Raw genomic sequence first — 14,002 nt, 5'->3', positions numbered from 1 at the left:
TGTAATGCGTGACGTTGTAGGGGAGGAAGGAGTGTACCTGTAATGCGTGACATTGTAGGATAGGAAGGAGTGTACCTGTAAAGCGTGACGTTGTAGGGGAGGAAGGAGTGTACCTGTAATGCGTGACGTTGTAGGGGAGGAAGGAGTGTACCTGTAAAGCGTGATGTTGTAGGGGAGGAAGGAGTGTACCTGTAAAGCATGACGTTGTAGGGCAGGAAGGAGTGTACCTGTAAAGCGTGATGTTGTAGGGGAGGAAGGAGTGTACCTGTAAAGCATGACGTTGTAGGGCAGGAAGGCAGGGAGGAGGAGCTTGATCATCCTGATGGGCAGCCACAACATCAGGAGAACGATAGAGCCAAACACCACCTAGGAGAGGACAAACATCATACACCTTTAATGATCAGCACACAATCAAAGCAGAACCATAGCTGGATGTGACTACTTTTTACCAACAAATCTGTCTGTAGATGGACGGACCACAGACAGGGTGAACCTGCGGAGGCAGCATTTTTATTTACTGGACATTTAAGAACTTTACAGGACCCATATGCATTGTTTGCGTGTGCTGATTAGGGCGTCCACCCACGGTTGTCAGAATGACTGAAACCACATTTAGTTTATGGTAATTCATCTTAACAGAACATGCCAGTCGGATGAAACGGCGTGCGTCATTCTTACCGAATTCTGCTGAGCAATTTGAAGATGTTAGAATATACAGGTGGTTTATCCATAAGGCTTGGGGAAGCTTTCCTTACAGTAGATTTCATTCAATTGCCAAAATTATATAGCCTAATTAGCTTATTCCTGTCTATACAGAAGAAGAAGAAAAAATCTATATAACCTACTACACCAAACAGCATGTTTTGGCCACAGAATATCATGAACTTGTATAATATGCAGATTGTTTTAAATCGCATAGCCCACAGTCGGAAGGACCTGCAATTTATGCAGAGAGAGCTGTAAATACCAAAAAGATGAGTGATGAGTTTCGACTGTCAGTGAAAAGCAGAGAGACCCAGACAGGCATATCGTAATATTTAAAAATACAAATCGCGGAAAAACAGTTTGGAAAACAATTGGCTATTGCTGTAAAGAGAAGACTCCAATCTGTCTTTTAGTAATCAAAATGATCAACTTAATTGAGCGAAAAGTAGCCTATCCTATTGGCACCAGCGGAGAACATGGGCCGTAACCCCAGTGACTGTGCATATTCACTGTCTTTATCATTGGGTCAGTTTTGGACAGTCATTTCCTCCTCCAGGTTAGATGGGACGTCATATTGAATTTGTGTCTCCTCTTCTCGTAGGCCTAATATATAGATCAGACAACATTGTCTTTATTGATCTGTTTGTCAGAAGAGTAGGCTTCTCTGTCATTTGTCATATTAAAAAATATTCTGCTAATGTCTCCAGTCATATAAAGTGTAGCAGAATTGCATAAAATGTGTTTATTAAAAAGGCCAACATTTTCCTGTACAAAAGAAGATATGTAGCCTAGGCCCACTAAGTCACTACACCCTGCATTCAACAGTATTTTTGCAGCTGTGATTTAGTTATATTATTGTCCTAAATTATGACTATCCAATCTACTCATCACATTATGAATAGTAGGATATCTTACACACGTCTGCAAATGGAGGATGCATGAAATGGTTTATTATAATGGTGCATTTTTATGGTGAAACAGCTTCCCCAAACTTGAAACCCACATGCTGCATATGTTAGAATAACTGGCCACATTTACTTTTCCTCATCCAACAAGTAACGAACAGCAAAATTCCTAGCCTATGTCAATCTACTATCCGCCATAGTAGAAAAGTTGACCTGTTCTATTGGTCAGCTTATCGTTCTGTGCGAGAATGAAATATCCTGCTCCAAAACAGACGCTGGGACAGTTGTGGGACGATAGATCCATAATTCAGACAACCAGTAGTCCTAGGCTACACCCCAAAACGTAAAAAAGCTCATGCAACAGATCAGAACGTTTAGCATAAATGTTGATAAGCTATTATTTCTTCACATTATAAGTGTGGCAATGCACACAAGGCAGTAAGCTATGCACGAATTTTCGCTCCATAATGCAATTAGCGGAAAACACATTTTGTGCAGTTTTATGTGGCAGCAGGTAGCCTAGTGGTTAGAAATGTAGAAAGAGGAGATCTAAAGATGCAACAACTAGCATTGGTTGCTAATATGACTAGGATTGTTCCTTTGGCTACTGGACAATGAAAATCAATAGAACATGAGAGAAACAGACAACTGGTTTCAAGCTTTCCCTCATTCAAATCCAAATCAATTTATAACATTTTTGACGCGTTTTTCTGGATTTTTTTGTTGTTATTCTGTCTCTCACTGTTCAAATAAACCTACCATTAAAATTATAGACTGATCATTTCTTTGTCAGTGGGCAAACGTTCAAAATCAGCAGGGGATGAAATACTTTTTTGCCCTCACTGTACAGTGCATTTGGACCCCTTAACTTTTTCCACATTTTGTTACATTACAGCATTTTTCCAAAATGGGTTAAATAAAAATCTTTGCAAATGTATAAAAACTAAAAAACATTTTACAAGTATTCAGACCCTTTGCTATGAGCTCAGGTGCATCCTGTTTCCATTGAGCATCCTTGAGATGTTTCTACAACTTGATTGGAGTCAACCTGTGGTAAATTCAATTGATTGGACATGATTTGGAAAGGCACACACCTGTCTACATAAGGTCCCACAGTTGACAATGCATGTCATGCAGAGCACAAACCAAGCCATGAGGTCGAAGGAATTGTTTATAGAGCTCCAAGACAGGATTGTGTTGAGGCACAGATCTGGGGAAGGGTACCAAAACATTTCTGCAGCATTGAAGGTCCCCAAGAACTCAGTGGCCTCCATCAATCATTGAATGGAAAAAGTTTGGAACCACCAAGACTCTTCCTAGAGCTGGCCGCCCAGCCAAACTGAGCAATCGGGGGAGAAGGGCCTTGGTCAGGGAGGTGACAAAGAACCCAATCGTCAGATTCACAGAGCTCTAGAGTTCCTCTGTGAAGATGGGAGAATCTTCCAGAACGACAACCATCTCTGCAGCACTCCACCAATTATGGAAGAGTGGCCAGACGTAAGGAAGCAACTCCTCAGTAAAAGGCACATGACAGCCCGCTTGGAGTTTGCCAAAAGGCACCTAAAGGACTCTCAGACCATGAGAAACAAGATTCTCTGGTCTGATGAAACCAAAATTGAACTCTTTGGCCTGAATGCCAAGCATCCCGTCCGGAGGAAACCTGGCACCATACCTACGATGAAGCATGGTGGTGGCAGCATCATGGTGTGGGGATGTTTTTCAGTGGAGGGGACTGGGAGACTAGTCAGGATCAAGGGAAAGTACAGAGAGATCCTTGATGAAAACCTGCTCCAGAGCACTCAGGACCTCAGACTGGGGCGAAGGTTCTCCTTCCAACAGGACAACGACAGTAAGCACACAGCCAAGACAACGCAGGAGTTGCTTCGGGACAAGTCTCTGAAAGTCCTTGAGTGGCCCAGCAAGAGCCCGGACTTGAACCCGATTGAACATCTCTGGAGAGACCTGAAAATAGCTGTGCAGCGACGCACCCCATCCAACCTGACAGAGCTTGAGAGGATCTGCAGAGAAGAATGGGAGAAACTCCCCAAATACAGGTGTGCCAAGCTTGTAGCGTCATACCCGAGAAGACTCGAGGATGTGATCGCTGCCAAAGGTGCTTCAACAAAGTACTGAGTAAAGGGTCTGAATACTTATGTAAATGTCATATTGTAGTTAAAAATTATTATGGGGTATTATCTGTAGATTCCTTTTTATTTATTTAATCCATTTTAGAATAAGGCTGTAACGTAACAAAATGTGGAAAAAGTCAAGGGGTCTGAATACTTTCCGAATGTACTGTACTTACCACAGACAGGATGAACCTGCGGAGGTGTCTGTAGATGTACGTACCACAGACAGGATGAACCTGCGGAGGTGTCTGTAGATGTACGTACCACAGACAGGATGAACCTGCGGAGGTGTCTGTAGATGTACGTACCACAGACAGGATGAACCTGCGGAGGTGTCTGTAGATGTACGTACCACAGACAGGATGAACCTGCGGAGGTGTCTGTAGATGTACATACCACAGACAGGATGAACCTGCGGAGGTGTCTGTAGATGTACGTACCACAGACAGGATGAACCTGCGGAGGTGTCTGTAGATGTACATACCACAGACAGGATGAACCTGCGGAGGTGTCTGTAGATGTACATACCACAGACAGGATGAACCTGCGGAGGTGTCTGTAGATGTACGTACCACAGACAGGATGAACCTGCGGAGGTGTCTGTAGATGTACGTACCACAGACAGGATGAACCTGCGGAGGTGTCTGTAGATGTACGTACCACAGACAGGATGAACCTGCGGAGGTGTCTGTAGATGTACGTACCACAGACAGGATGAACCTGCGGAGGTGTCTGTAGATGTACGTACCACAGACAGGATGAACCTGCGGAGGTGTCTGTAGATGGGTAGGTGGATCATTTCCTGGACTGGGTTGAAGTCTGGATCGTTTAGGTTTCTCAGAAACCACAGGACCCCAGGCCTCAGCACCTGATCCAAAACAGCACCACACTATAGTCAGGAATTAATCAACAGTACACTACGACAAACCAGTCAATAGCTACGTTTCCATTCAATTGGTAACAGATTTAAGTGAATATTCTAAAATCCGCATAAAGAAAGTATGCACATTTTCCGGATATTAAGCAGTGCGTGATGACGTATAAGTTAGTTTTTCGCATACATTTTCATGTACCGAATAAAAGCCTAAAGTTGAATGTGTTTCCATCGCATTTCAAACAAAACTGTTGTGTTAAATAGCGAAGGTTTGTGGCACGTGCGCTCTAGCCAACAGCTCACGGATACTGTGCAGATAGGCTGGAGAAGCATCATCACGTCACCAGAATAAGACACTCAGTATTTATTGGAAAGGAGCATCAATGCTCATCGCTGTGCACTTTCACCACATTGTGAAGTTCATCATAACATTTTACCTGTAAACGAATAAACTACATGCTTTCCCGAGTTGTAGTGGGAGGACCACACAACATACACTACATGGCCAATAATATGTGGACACCTCATCCAACATCTCATTCCAAAATTATGGGCATTAATATGGAGTTGGTCCCCCCTTTCCTGCTACAACAGCCTCCACTCTTCTGGGAAGGCTTTCTACTAGATGTTGGAAAATTGCTGCCTGGACTTGCTTCCATTCAACCACAAGAGCATTAGTGAGGATGGGCACTGATGTTGGACGATTAGGCCTGCACGCTTCAGCACTCCCGTTCTGTGAGCTTGTGTGGCCTACCACTTCGAGGCTGAGCCGTTGTTGCTCCTAGATGTTTCCACTTCACAATAACAGAACTTACAGTTGACCGGGGCAGCTCTAGTAAGGCAGAAATGTTACTAGCCACGTTGAAAGTCACTGAGCTGTTCAGTAAGGCCATTCTACTGCCAATATTTGTCTATGGAGATTGCATGGTGGTGCGCTCGATTTTATACACCTGTCAGCAACAGATGTGGCTGAAATAGCTGAATCCACTAATTTGAAGGGGTGTGCACATACTTTTTGTGTGTGTATATACAGTATATAAAGACTAACATGTAAATAATCAAGTTCCTCCCCGGTATATCCAGAGAGAGAACTTCCTTGCAATTGCTTGAATAAACTCAACTGGAAAATGAGCTTTGCTTGATCCTTGGAACAAGTTTTCACTTTACATCTTGCGTTTATATTTTTGTTCAGTGGAACTTTTTGTTAAAAATTCAACAGCAAATACCTTCTACGGTATATTCCTTCTTTAAAGACCAAATAAGCTACTAGCTAAAGAAGAACACACACACCCCGATGGACAAATACACGGACGTTTTTGGCCATGTATTGTATTATCACGTGACTCCATGTTTATTTCAATATGATGGTTATTTTATCAATATTTGCGAATAAAGCAGTTAACGCCATTTCTCACATCATTAATTTGACAGACACAAAAAGATCCCACCATACCGAACAAACAAATTGTCTGTCGACATTTATGAAATTGTACCGACATTTCCCGTTTCCATCAGCTCGGTCCCGTCTTTTCTAATGCATCTGTTAATTCACCCGCATTTCCTGTTTCCATCAGCTCGGTCCCGTCTTTTCTAATGCATCTGTTAATTCCCCCGCATTTCCTGTTTCCATCAGCTCGGTCCCGTCTTTTCTAATGCATCTGTTAATTCACCCGCATTTCCTGTTTCCATCAGCTCGGTCCCGTCTTTTCTAATGCATCTGTTAATTCCCCCGCATTTCCTGTTTCCATCAGCTCGATCCCGTCTTTTCTAATGCATCTGTTAATTCACTCGCATGAATTAGCTGTATGGAAACCTGGTTATAGAACATGTCCCAAATTACACATCATATAGTGCAGTACATTAACTCTACATCCCAAATGGCACCCTATTCCCTATATAGTACACTACTTTTGACCAGGGCCCATAGGTCTCTGGTTAAAAGTAGTGCACTATAAAGGGAATAGGGTGCCATTTGTGTCTCAGCCTAAATGTGATCCTACCTCTCTCAGTAGGAGGATGAAGGATGCGAAGTAGAAGACGTAGACCATTCCCACCAGCCAGTGCAGGAACATGGTGGTGCCTGGTGCAGACTTAAAACTCAGCTCTCTGTCCTTCAGAGACGCATCAAACATCTCCTGCAGAACGGACGGAAGAAAAGGTGGGAACGGTTAAAGAAAAGAAAAAAGACAGGGGTAGGGTGGGGGGAAATGGAGAGCAAGGTTGGAAGAGAAGAGGGGGAGAGAGAGAAAGAGGGATAGAAATAAACGTCTGTACGTACTAAAGAGCAGATGTCGAGCCACCAGCCACAGATGAGGGGGAAAACTCCTATCTCCACGACAACAAGCAGTGAGACCTGGAACACACCACGTTAAACACCATGGACAGACACATGACCTCAGGGACTATGAAGACCCAGGGGAAACTCATGCATTGATATCAATGGGAGATTTACATTTAAAAAAAGTTGACCTTCCGTCATTCATTTAGATTTAATGTTATAGTCAAAGTCGTTCTTCGGGTTTAAAGTAATATGAAAAGCCTAGATTTAAAACCGAAATGTTACCTTGACAACGATGTAGCAGACCCCTAGTAGACGGCGGGACCGCTGGAACCTGACCAGAGCAGCGAACCCCTGAGAGACACAAGTTAAGGACAAACACACACTTTTGTACACAAAAACAGTGGAAAGGTCTCCATGGAAACATTGCATGGTCACAGGAAGGGATCCCGGTCAGTAGGCGGAAGGATACGTGACAGAGGATGAGCGTCATGGCCAGCAGGATGTACCCTACGATGGTTGTGATCAGGCCCTCGAATTGGGAGGCTTGGACCTAGAGGACAAGACAAGAGCATTCAACCATATTTGCTTTGTTGGTGAGGCCAACTTTGTTGAATGCAGAAAGTAAAGACTAGTCTTGACTATATCGATTAAATAATGCAGTCATCTTTGATAATACAATATATTTGTAGTGTATAACATTATGTTTTGCACAGAGTCAGGAGCAATGTATTAGAGAATGTTTCTTACATATTCCTCAAAGCCAAGGCCCATGACAGAGAAGTGACCAATGTGGTATGGACAGAATGCTGGAAGAGAACAGTGATGCATCAAACCTCACAGCTTTCTACTGAGCCCTACCACCATACCTGGCTAGATCATTTTAACAAGGGTACTACTTTAGGGAGAGTTAGTGTTAATTTGTGTACTCACCGAAGACCAGGATGAAGAGAGTGTTCAGAGACACAACCCAGAACACATGCTCCTGTAAGACGACACACAAAGCAAAACGTCACCTCACTACTTCCTAGTGCTACTGCTTATAGAACAGACATCCCCTTCATTGCAATACTACCCCGTACTAAGTGTATAAATACTACACCATACAAAGTGTATGAATACTACACCATACAAAGTGCATAAATACTACCCTATACTAGTGTATAAATACAACCCCATACTAAGGGAATAAATACTAAGCAATACTAGTGTATAAATAATACTCCATACTAAGTGTATAAATACAACCCGACGCTAAGAGTACAAATACTACCCCATAGTAAGTGCATAAATACTACCCCATACTAAGTGTATAAATACTACCCCGTACTAAGTGTATAAATAATACCCCGTACTAAGTGTATAAATAATACCCCGTACTAAGTGTATAAATACGACCCCGTACTAAGTGTATAAATACGACCCCGTACTAAGTGTATAAATACGACCCCGTACTAAGTGTATAAATACGACCCCGTACTAAGTGTATAAATACTACCCCGTACTAAGTGCATAAATACTACCCCGTAATAAGTGTATAAATACTACCCCGTACTAAGTGTATAAATACTACCCCGTAATAAGTGTATAAATACTACCCCGTACTAAGTGTATAAATACTACCCCGTAATACGTGTATAAATACTACCCCGTAATACGTGTATAAATACGACCCCATGAAAAGTGTATAAATACTACCCCGTAGTAAGTGTATAAATATTACCCCGTACTAAGTGTATAAATACTACCCCGTACTAAGTGTATAAATACTACCCCGTACTAAGTGTTTAAATACTACCCTGTAATAAGTGTATAAATACTACCCCGTACTAAGTGTATAAATACTACGCCACAAAGTGTATAAATACTACCCCATACTAAGTGTATAAATACTACCCCATACTAAGTGTATAAATACTACCCCATACTAAGTGTATAAATACACTTAGTATTTATACACTAGATGTATAAATACTACCCCACACTAGATGTATAAATACTACCCCATACTAGATGTAGAAATACTACCCCATACTAGATGTAGAAATACTACCCCATACTAAGTGTATAAATACTACCCCATACTAAGTGTATAAATACTACCCCATACTAAGTGTATAAATACACTTAGTATTTATACACTAGATGTATAAATACTACCCCACACTAGATGTATAAATACTACCCCATACTAGATGTAGAAATACTACCCCACCCTAAGTGTATATATTCAATGCCACACAAGGTGTATAAATACAACTCTAAATTAGGTGTATAAATACTACCCCGTACTAAGTGAATAAATACTACCCCATACTAAGTGTATAAATACTATGTGTATAAATACTACGCCACACTAGATGTATAAATACTACCCCATACTAGATGTATAAATACTACCCCATACTAGATGTATAAATACTACCCCATACTAGATGTATAAACATTACGCCACACTAGGTGTATAAATACTACGCCCTTCTGCGTGTTAATACTACTCCATTCTGCGTGTTAATACTACTCCATTCTGCGTGTTAATACTACTCCATTCTGCGTGTTAATACTACTCCATTCTGCGTGTTAATACTACTCCATTCTGCGTGTTAATACTACTCCATTCTGCGTGTTAATACTACTCCATTCTGCGTGTTAATACTACTCCATACTGCGTGTTAATACTACTCCATACTGCGTGTTAATACTACTCCATACTGCGTGTTAATACTACTCCATTCTGCGTGTTAATACTACTCCATTCTGCGTGTTAATACTACTCCATACTGCGTGTTAATACTACTCCATACTGCGTGTTAATACTACTCCATACTGCGTGTTAATACTACTCCATACTAGGTGTGTAAATAAATACGTACTAAGAACACCAAGGAGCCATCGAGTCCAAGCATCTGAGAGGTAAAGAGAGAGACATTAAGAGGTGATGATATAATCATGGACAGTGCGGTGTCACGTGTTTGATTCAGGACAGATGTGTTGGAGAAACTAAACCAGTCTTACCCTCTCCCATGTGAGCTCCTCTGCTGCTCTGTCCCATTCTAGAGCATTCCAGTTCATATCATCTACAGACAGAGAAAGAGAGAGGGAGAGAGAGAGATAGAGAAATGATAGAGATGTAGAGAGAAAGACAGTGAGAGGAGAAATAAGTGGTAGAGAAAGCGATGTAGAGAGAGAAAGATAGTGAGAGGAGAAATAAGTGGTAGAGAGAGAGATGTAGAGAGAGAAAGATAGTGAGAGGAGAAATAAGTGATAGAGAGATGTAGAGAGAGAAAGAGTGAGAGAGGAGAAATAAGAGGGAGAGACAGATCTCATACTATATAACTTTTAGTATTGCTGTTGCAATATGTTAGTCATCTGATGAGGGCTGGTCCTAGTCTCCTACCTTGAGCCCCGTTGTTGGCATCCACATCTTCGGCAGCCGCCCCCTCCTCTTCCTCGTTGTCTAGTTCTGGCTCCTCCCCCTGTTCTGGGGGGCCGTCCGGGGGCTCTGGCTCTGCCTCGTGAGCTGGGGGTCTGGCAGGGGGTTCATCAGCTGCTCCTTGACCGGCAGCCTGCAGGGAGCAATGTGGATGGAGGGGCTGTAAATATGTGTGTGTGTGTGTGTGTGAGTGATGAACGTGTGTGTGTGTGAGTGATGAACGTGTGTGTGTGAGTGATGAACGTGTGTGTGTGTGTGTGTGAGTGATGAACGTGTGTGTGTGAGTGATGAACGTGTGTGTGTGTGTGTGTGAGTGATGAACGTGTGTGTGAGTGATGAACGTGTGTGTGTGTGTGTGTGTGTGTGTGTGTGTGTGTGTGTGTGTGTGTGTGTGTGTGTGTGTGTGTGTGTGTGTGTGTGTGTGTGTGTGTTACCTCGTTGGGCTGTTGTCCGGCTGCGTTGGGCTGGGGCTGCTGCTGCTGGTGGTGCTCCAGCCACAGGGGGGGACCACCGTGGACTATCTGCTCCCTGAGCCACACCAGACTGATGAACGCACACAGTGTACACGTCACCACGAAACAGCCCTGCAGACAGTCTGCCAGCAGGTTCTCTCTACAGGGAGAGCGGATGTGAAAATGTCAAACATCTACAAAAAAGCACTCACATCTGGTTGCATGTGCTCGGCAAACTGGTAATAAAGACATCTAGAAGCTCTGACCAAGGCCAAGCGGCCAACACGTAAGCTTTAATAAACAATGACATGATCTGATACAGGAAGGAGGTGAGGAGGTAGAGTCTGATTGGCGAAGGAGGAGGATATGATGTCATGACTCACGTGGAGAGCATGTCCAATGGCAGCGTCAGGAGCGAGGTCACAGAGCCGGTAAACAGACACTTGTAGATTCGACCTGAAGAGAGAGAGAGACGGAGAGGAGATATGAGCATCATCTCACCAAGGGAGGACACGCTGAAGAAAGAGGTAGGCCTTCATGAAGGAAGATCTTGGTTAGGACTGAGGACAAATGTGTTTAGGCAGGGGCAGTAATTGAATGCTTAAAGCTGGTATTGTAATCCTCCCTATCCTTATAGCCTTATAGCGTAGACAGTGGACACACAAACCAACACACCAGTAGGATTAACCAAACTGTGAAAATCCCAAAATCCCACTTCTGATCCTATTAAACCATGGACACAACGCTAGTGTACAGGTTCTTATGTGAGTGATTCTGTACTTAAGAGTAAAGTGTTGACGCATTAGTGTGTGTGTGATATATACACATACATATCAGCCTACTCACATGCAGTGAGGGGGACCACCCCCAGCCATGCGAAGGCCACCAGTGTGTAGTGAAACCAGTATCGTATGGCCGTGCCCACACTGGTCAGCAGGCCAGCGCAGATGTCCTGGATGGGCAGCCGGGGGGGCATGTCTGGGGAGTAGACTGGAGCAGAGCAGATAGAGGGACGAGACAATCATTTATGAATAACAGAGCAAAAATAAAGGTTCAGACGTTTTGAAGAACTCTTTTGGGTTCCAGGTAGAACCCTTTTGGGTTTGAAGAACCCTTTTGGGTTCCAGGTAGAACCCTTTTGGGTTTGAAGAACCCTTTTGGGTTCCAGGTAGAACTCTTTTTGGTTTAAAGAACCCTTTTGGGTTCCAGGTAGAACCCTTTTGGGTTCTAGGTAGAACCCTTTTTTTCTAAGAGTGTATTCAATGACAGAGCATCCCAGTCTGAAGTCAACCTCTTGCAACAGCGAACATTTTTGAGACTGACAGGTCAATGCCACGGGACGGGTACTTACTTGGTGTGAAAGCAAATCTGTGCTTGCATAATTCACAGTACTCCTTCCTGCTGTGCTTCAGCCACTGGACCAAACTGTAAACAACAAAGGTAGGAGCGGTGAATGTTAGGTGAGGAACTAACGATAGTGAGAGAACACCCTAAACGACTCTTTCATACCACACAGCAGTCCACTCATTCAGAAGTTTAACACTTCGTAATGCTTTCTTTACTACGCAGTACAACGCTTGCTACTGCAGCCCTGACCTGTCTAGCATTGGTGATTATGTGGTCCTAGTTTGCAATATATTAAGAATGAGATATTACTGTCTCACACACACCTGGTGAATGAGAACTGGTCCACACAGAGGATCCTAAAACACTGATTTGAATCCTCATGATAGTGTTATTACTGCCAGTTAGGATTACATGTTAATAACACCAAGACAACCCAAGTTACATATTGTTTTATTATTTAACAAGGCAAGTCAGTTAAGAACAAGTTCTTATTTACAATGACGGCCTACCCCGGCCAAACCCAAACCTGGACGACGCTTGGCCAATTGTGCGCCGTCCTATGGGACTCCCAATCACGGCCAGTTATGATACAGCCTGGAATCGAACCAGGATCTGTAGTGACGCCCCTAACACTAAGATGCAGTGCCTTAGACCGCTGCGTCACTCGGGAGCCCCAAGTTCCACGTAACTAACTAGGCCGAGGTTACATGGTTATCTTCCTGTACATCTGAATGAATCGTGTGTGAACCAACAGGGCCCGCTGGAGATCCCTGACATTATGCCAGAGCAGATGGTCCCAGAAATGGAATGATGACACAGCACTCCAATGCACTTCTGTACCCGGATCAGCAGACCACAAATGTGTAACCACACCCGTATTAACCTGAAGGCTTTTATCATGTTTCTGCAGTAGTAAAGCATAGCAGTAAACCACAGAGTAGTTCAATAGTGTTCCGACTGCTTCTCATCACTAGTGCTAGCACAGTAAACGGCAGATCAGAAACTTTCTCTGTCTTTTATCCTTTGCGTTATTTTGGCACACCTGGCTAATTGTTTTTCCTTTGTTAGATCCACATGGCAGAGAAAGCAGCTGCGATAGCAGCGACATAAGTGGGATGATCACTTGGGACACACGTCAACATAATGGCCTCAGGACAGTCTGAGGAAATAGCGAGGCCCTATCCTGTGTCTTTATATCAACATTACTTCCTCCTACTGACTCAAATGAGATTCTCCTATGGCCATTATATCAGAGGAGTGAGGAGGTTTCTCTATGGCTGGTACTGGGAGCTGGTGTGGGGGGCTAGGCTATAGTTCCACTAGAAATACTAGTACACTATATAATACAGTAAAGGTAAAAAATATATATAAAAACAGTATACAGTTGACTTCTGATAATAAGTGCACTAAAGTGTAAAACAATCTTGAGGTCGCAATTCAATGACAATCTTTGTAATTGTTCCTGATGACCGCATGTTCCCAAGCTGTGTCAATCATTCATCAGGACAGGAGTTGACAGTGATTCAGACAGACAGAGAGAGAGACAGAGAGAGAGACAGAGAGAGAGACAGAGAGAGAGACAGAGAGAGAGAGACAGAGAGAGAGAGAGACAGAGAGAGAGAGAGAGACAGAGAGAGAGACAGAGAGAGAGAGACAGAGAGAGACACTCACCATTCCTGGTGGATGAACTTGATGCTGCCAGTGCAGACACAGGGGTGGTACAAGGGTTTGTCTGGGGTCCCCTCTGAACGACACACGCGACATATGTCCCCTACACAGAGAATATGTTTTTTCCATTGGTTCAGAGAGACAGACAAAACGACACACCGCCTACACGTAGGAAGAACAACCTTCTGTAGTAGCAATCGATTTGAAGCTA

General features: G+C 43.3%; 1 protein-coding gene across 2 annotated transcripts in view; it reads right to left on the bottom strand.

Annotated features, from left to right (window-relative positions):
- Nucleotides 1–14,002, bottom strand: part of LOC106590587 (E3 ubiquitin-protein ligase MARCHF6) — a 42,219-nt gene that overhangs the window by 27,381 nt on the left and 836 nt on the right. For both annotated transcript variants that reach the window (XM_045710984.2, XM_045710986.2), the window contains exons 2-17: nt 13,795–13,894; nt 12,128–12,201; nt 11,623–11,766; nt 11,160–11,232; nt 10,759–10,936; nt 10,289–10,457; nt 9,907–9,968; nt 9,765–9,797; nt 7,825–7,876; nt 7,642–7,700; nt 7,364–7,444; nt 7,177–7,245; nt 6,892–6,966; nt 6,614–6,748; nt 4,488–4,607; nt 266–366 (exon numbers count right to left, since the gene is read on the bottom strand). In XM_045710984.2, the coding sequence (XP_045566940.1) occupies nt 266–366; nt 4,488–4,607; nt 6,614–6,748; nt 6,892–6,966; nt 7,177–7,245; nt 7,364–7,444; nt 7,642–7,700; nt 7,825–7,876; nt 9,765–9,797; nt 9,907–9,968; nt 10,289–10,457; nt 10,759–10,936; nt 11,160–11,232; nt 11,623–11,766; nt 12,128–12,201; nt 13,795–13,894 (1,525 nt within the window). The remainder of the gene's footprint in view (nt 1–265; nt 367–4,487; nt 4,608–6,613; nt 6,749–6,891; nt 6,967–7,176; nt 7,246–7,363; nt 7,445–7,641; nt 7,701–7,824; nt 7,877–9,764; nt 9,798–9,906; nt 9,969–10,288; nt 10,458–10,758; nt 10,937–11,159; nt 11,233–11,622; nt 11,767–12,127; nt 12,202–13,794; nt 13,895–14,002) is intronic.

Source organism: Salmo salar, chromosome 29 (genome assembly GCF_965601325.2).
Source record: "Salmo salar chromosome 29, fSalSal1, whole genome shotgun sequence".
Taxonomy (NCBI): Eukaryota; Metazoa; Chordata; class Actinopteri; order Salmoniformes; family Salmonidae; genus Salmo; species Salmo salar.
The sequence above is the reverse complement of the archived record's forward strand: the minus strand, read 5'-3'. Positions and strand labels throughout refer to the sequence as shown.